The sequence below is a fragment of the Chenopodium quinoa genome, unplaced genomic scaffold (genome assembly GCF_001683475.1).
Source record: "Chenopodium quinoa cultivar QQ74 unplaced genomic scaffold, ASM168347v1, whole genome shotgun sequence".
NCBI classification, from domain to species: Eukaryota; Viridiplantae; Streptophyta; class Magnoliopsida; order Caryophyllales; family Amaranthaceae; genus Chenopodium; species Chenopodium quinoa.
In genome coordinates this window covers 6853382-6859381 of record NW_018742418.1, presented here as the reverse complement: position 1 = coordinate 6859381, position 6000 = coordinate 6853382, and the positions used below count along the sequence as shown (strand labels likewise).

Here is a 6000-nt window from a genome sequence, read left to right as displayed (position 1 = left end):
GTAACTCCTGTAATAGTTGGTGACGCGATTTGGCTAGCTACGTATAAAAGTTTGTGATTATATATATTATAAATGGATCTTATTTTAAAGAACTTTTTAAAACGAATTTGATGATGGAAATAGTTTTGAGTTATAGGATATTTATTAAAAGTTATGATTAATTTTGTATATATGAAGTATTAGAATTCAATAGACTAAAATTGGAAATGCTAAAGAGTTTAACATTTTAACGTAATAGTGCAAGACTAAAATTTGGGAAAGAGTTAGCTTAATAAGGCATGCATGATTAGTTTGGAGCTAGCATGCTGATGATTAGTTCGTTGTTTGGATTGTAGAAAAAAAAAATGGTGGCACAATATAAAATAATGTTGGAGGTGTAGGTTCAGCAATATAATCCAAGAAAAATAACAAAAACAGATATATATTAGGGCAACTCATATATCGGGACCAGGCCTCTTGTTATAATTGGAGGAGCTACTACAATAATGAGAGGAGCTACTGCTGCTGGTGGTAGAAAAACTCTCGAAATCCCACTCTTCATACCGAGGTGGTGGCACGGCCTGATTCACCGCTGAAGTCATGGTGGAAGATAAAGGTGAAGACTGAGACGCCGATGTAGAATAATAATAGTTATTGCCACTAGTAGTAGTATCATTAGTATTGGCACTAGTCTGTGGATAGAGGTGTGTCATGAAATAGGGGAAGTTTACGTCGTTACTAGAAAGAAGTTGTGCATATTGCACAAGATGTGGGTATATATTGGTATTACTAGTAGTATCTTGATGATGCTGATGCGACAAAATCGAAGAAGACATTCCACTAGGAGCTTGACCATGAGAATAAGTTGTAGTAGCAGCGGCAGTAGCAGTAGTCGACGATGTCTGATTCTGGTTATTATTAGCCATGTAGTAGTGAGGATGACCATAAATAACTCTTTCAGGGAAGTTGAGCTTGGCTTTGGTGCCTTTGAACTTCAAGGCTGCTTCGTCATATGCGATGGCAGCTGCCTCAGCAGTCTCAAACGTTCCCAGCCAAACTCTTGCTGCTTTCTTTGGGTCTCTGATCTCTGCTGCCCATTTTCCCCACGGCCTTTGTCTCACTCCTCTGTAATGTCTTTTTTTACCACTTCCCTCACCTGCTTTTCAAGTATGGTCGTTAGTTATTTTGTTATAACTACGTTACATACAAGCGATACAGCTATACAAGTCTTCCATTTACTTATAGAGAACAAGGTAATGGATTTAAATAACCACGTAAAACCACAAATGAGACAAATAAAGAGGTTTAGAGTGTGCATATATATATATATACATCTCAATTGTAGGATATTATTATAATTTGAGACGTTCTATATACATGACATAAAAACGGAATCGACAGAAAAAAGTACGAAAACCTACATTAGGAGGTAGGTGCGTGGAAAATGCCCTTTTATGGTTAGGCCAAGGAATACGTGGGGATGACAGCTGACAATTATGAATATACATATTGATCGGACTTCATATTCACGTTTAGATGCATGCATGTATTTGCAACATGCAGAGAAAATGCTAAATACTATTAGCAGCATATGATCATGTTAAGAATTTTAAGTTTGAAATTTTCTATTTTGACAATAAATGTTATTACAAATTTACAATGCACCCTTCATTTTAACTAAGTGCATTATGCAGAGTTTTACTGTTTTAGGCAAATGAACTACGTAGTAACTAAAGTTAATATTCTAGTGTGCAAGTGAGTGCATACTAACTAAACTTTAGACATCCACTAAGACAGTGTACTTTTCTTCTGGATTTCACTTATCTTATCTAATTAGTCTTGAACTTATCTTAATAGAGCCTATTAGCCCTTGTATTTTTTTTTTTAATAAGTTTAGATAAGATAAGATCTTATTTTTTTTATGTTATCTAAACTTATCAAACGTAAAATAAGTAAAAATAAGGTGAGAAAAATCGAGTTTAAGAGCGTGATAGACTAAAAAAAATTAAATTTTACTACTCCCTACGTTTTTTTTATTTGCATCACTTTCCATTTATGAATGTTTTTTTTTAAATGCATCACTTCTATATTTGGTAACTTTATACTGTATTTTATCATTTCGCTCTCTTACTTTAAACCCCACTCAAATTATTTTATCATTTCTCAGCTCTCTCTTCCATGGTCTCCACTTAAAAAATAAAAATATATATCCTCTCTCACATACTTTCTCTTTCATGATTCCCATCTTACTTTTACTATAATAATTTATTCACCCATTTATAATATTATATTACTCTCCTAAAACTTTGTGCATTTCCAAGTGATGCAAATAAAAATAAATAAAAAAAAAACGGAGAGTATAAAATAATGAGTATATAATCCTTAAGAACAATGGAAGCACATACTGTTTACAAGGCATCTACTAATTAAACATCTGGTTGATCAAACTTGTACCTAACTTTTTGAAGTAGAGCTTTCTTGAGCCAAACAAATTGGAAAAAAAAAAAAAAAAAATTAAAGTTTCCAAATTGATACACGTGGTTTTCTAGATATTTCAAACACGAAAGTGATGTTGATATTGTATATGTCCAATATAGTGACGAAAACATCGATTAAAATTAGACGAATGTGGTGATATTTGATGTAGACTTGTTCAAACAAACCAAAGTACTCATAACAATAATAATAAGTAATCATGTCGTCTTATCTTACTTAAATATGTCAGTTAGGCAGACTAACAACAAAATCATATTCTTAATATATATTTATATTTATATTAACGTCGATAATTTTATTACATTTTTTAACAAATTATTTAAGGAAAAACAAAAAAGGGAAAAAGCTAAGAAAGAGAATCCCTTACGCATGTACTACTTACAAGGCAGGAAAGCTCCAAAGAAAGATCATTCACGGCTTCACGCCAAACCAGCCAAGTGTGAACTTAAATAGTTCTTTCACTTTTTTTTTTTACTTATTATTTTCTTATCAATTTTGATCTTTTCATCTTCCTTTAATAACTTATTTACCTTATCTTTTTCTTTCTCCATTTTTTCTAACCATTCTTGTAACTTTATTTTACACATACTAAGGCAAAATGATGGGAACATACATAATGAATTAGAATAGAGCAATTGTGCAAAGTTGAAAAAAAAAAGGCGGCGAGTGCGGTTTTGTGTGATTGAGGAAGAGGGCAAAACGAGCAAAAAGTTTTCCCACAAAAGAAAAAGGTATAAGTTGAAAGAATAATAAAGATCAATTCTTTCGTAAAAGGAAAAGATGAAGGAACCTAAAAGGACGAATAGAATAATAATTTGAGTGTTGGATACAGTAATTATTTGAATTAACTATATGGTATCCATATTCTGTAAGCGGATTAGGGACAATAAATTGAGATCTGAACCACACATTCTAATTATATATATTAGACAGATTCTAATTCTATAAGAAGAGCAATTATATTAGCTAATATAAGCTAGTGCACAAATCTAATTACCACCAAGTAAGCTTAATAATTAGTGTTAAAAAACAAAAAATGGAAAACCAGTTGGGATCTAGGAGCAAATATAGTAGATGATGCTAAAACAAGCACGAGAAAAGAGTATAATAAATACACGTACCAGCTGTAGTTGGTTGATCTTGTGAGGGCTGGTGTTGTGAAGCATCATGAGCTGGTACGGAGGAGGAATGATGAGGTTGGCTGAAGGAGGAATGATCGGAATCGGAGGCGGAGGCCATGACTTGAGCAAGGGCTGAAACCATAGCCTTCATGTCTTTCTGATCTCTCCAATCCATTACATGAGGAGGATGAGATGCTGCTGCTGCTGCAGGAGGAGGAGGAGGAGGATAGTAGTTATGTTGCGCATCAACTTGACTAGAGGATGTAGATGGCCTTTTTCCGGAAGCTTCATCTTCTTGTTTCTGTTGTTTCTCTTCTTGTTGGGGAAGCGGCCTTTTCCCATTATGCCCGCTTTCTGGATCCACTGTAACTCTCTAGCTCGTTCTGTACTATCGCCGTCGTAGTACCTCTCTCTTAGCTTGATCTGATAAGTAAGTTCGATCCAATTAAGTCCAAGTAGGAGATGCAACTTGATATATAATCACATGCAACTTGCAACTTGGGTTGTGGGGCTTATATCTTCTAAACAAGCTAGCTAGCTAGTATGTTGATCAACATCTTAATTAGATATCCAATATGATATGAGAAACCAAAAGCAAAAAAAAAAAAAAAAAAATAGGGTTTACTCTTTCACCACCTTTTTTTTTTGCCTCTTATAGTATTATGCGACAATTCAAGGGTTTTCTCATTTTTCTATATATATAATCTAACTCCTAAACTGTGAGCCGCTTCTTCTACATCACCTTTTTGGTCTTTCTAATTTTCTTAATAAGCATGCTACTATATCTTAGTCAAAGTTCCCCTCAAAAAAAAAAAAAAAAAACAAAACAAAACAAAAATCTTAGTCAAAGTCTAAGACATATTTTATCATCTACTCTGTATTATATACTCCCTCTATTTCACAACAATAGCAACACTTTCTTATTTAGACCCTGTCCACTTCATCTTATTTTAGTTAAACTGAAATTATTTTTACTGATTCTCTATTATATTTCTTCTTTAGAGTTACTGATTTTTACTGAACTAATTTTTTTTTATAGAACTGAACTTATTTTTACTGAATTGAAATTATTTTTACAGAACATTATTTTTATAAGGTGAACTGAACAGGAGCTAGTAAGATCTTATTATTACATAATTTGTAGTATATTATTGTATCTCTCCCATTAACCCCATCTCACAAATATTTTATTATTGTATTTCTCTCATTTACTAACAATTAAATATATCCCCTGACCACCAACTATACTTCATTTTTTAAAAGCCCTATTTTGGTTCCACCTTATAAGTTTCTTAAAATTATGTGTAATTAATTGAAATATTTTTACTGAATTGAAATTATTTTTACAGAACATTATTTTTATAAGGTGAACTGAACAGGAGCTAGTAAGATCTTATTATTACATAATTTGTAGTATATTATTGTATCTCTCCCATTAACCCCATCTCACAAATATTTTATTATTGTATTTCTCTCATTTACTAACAATTAAATATATCCCCTGACCACCAACTATACTTCATTTTTTAAAAGCCCTATTTTGGTTCCACCTTATAAGTTTCTTAAAATTATGTGTAATTAATAATGTCTAGTATTGTGAACTTGGGATTATTACCAAAATGGAGGAAGTACCTTTTTTTTATTGTTCAACTTCTATGATTCATTGTGTTATCCGGATTCATTCAAAAAATCACGTACAATCTTACTACAATACTACCTTTAGTAGTTCTAATGTTTCAAAATCTTTTACCTTTACAGATTTCATTCAAGAATCCGTTTACAATTAGGGCCCAATCACAATTAGTTATTTTATCGTTCCCTAATTTTTCCACTCTCAATCTAAATGATTTTATATTTGAAGAACAATGTCCATGTAATTAACCTCAATCTTCAAATCTAGCGTAAAAATTTAGGGTTTACTTAGACCATCTCCAATGGTAAGACTCAACTTTCGGTATTAAAATACAAAATGAGTTGTTATTTACACCCAATGGTGATACCCAACTCACTTCTCAATTTAGCAACTCATGTGATACATAATTTCCCAATGGTGAGACTCTCTTTAAGTGTACTAATGTCATTGTCCAATTTGGCCCCCTACATCCAACAAAATAAACAATTTTAAAGTTTTTCAAAAACATTAAAATGTTAAATAAATAAATAAACCAATATAAAATTGATAAGGGCCCACTTCTTTTGTTAATTGAGACTCAAAATTGAGTATCTAAAGTTAACAACTTTCTTTTTGAGTACTTAAGTTTAGATACCAACTTTCTTTACAAAAAATACTCTCTCTCCTAAAAAATCTCCAAAGAGTCTCATCATTGGAGATGGTCTTATGCCAAAAGTACCTAAATGTGCTCAAACCTATCTTTTTAATTTGTTCATATATATTGTCATTGTT

At 32.0% G+C, this 6000-nt stretch overlaps 1 protein-coding gene across 2 annotated transcripts; it reads right to left on the bottom strand.

The window, feature by feature from the left end:
• Positions 1–263: 263 nt before the first annotated feature.
• On the bottom strand, positions 264–4560 carry LOC110711921 (ethylene-responsive transcription factor ERF113-like). Of its 2 annotated transcripts, none has more exons than XM_021890360.1 (2): positions 3597–4560; positions 264–1138 (listed from the first exon to the last, which is right to left on the bottom strand). In XM_021890360.1, exons 1-2 carry the CDS (start codon positions 3769–3771, stop codon positions 435–437), a joined length of 879 nt encoding a protein of 292 aa, XP_021746052.1. In that variant the 5' UTR covers positions 3772–4560; the 3' UTR covers positions 264–434. The 2 variants fall into 2 exon arrangements, with proteins under 2 accessions (XP_021746052.1, XP_021746058.1); XM_021890366.1 differs by having other exon boundaries at positions 264–1135; positions 3597–4553.
• Between the last annotated feature and the right edge of the window lie 1440 nt (positions 4561–6000).

Coding starts and splice junctions, on each gene's coding strand:
- LOC110711921 (XM_021890360.1), bottom strand. CDS start 3,771: ATGGATTGGAGAGATCAGAAAGACATGAAGGCTATGGTTTCAGCCCTT. Junction 1,139..3,596: donor AGATCAACCAACTACAGCTG/GTACGTGTATTT, acceptor ATACTTGAAAAG/CAGGTGAGGGAAGTGGTAAA.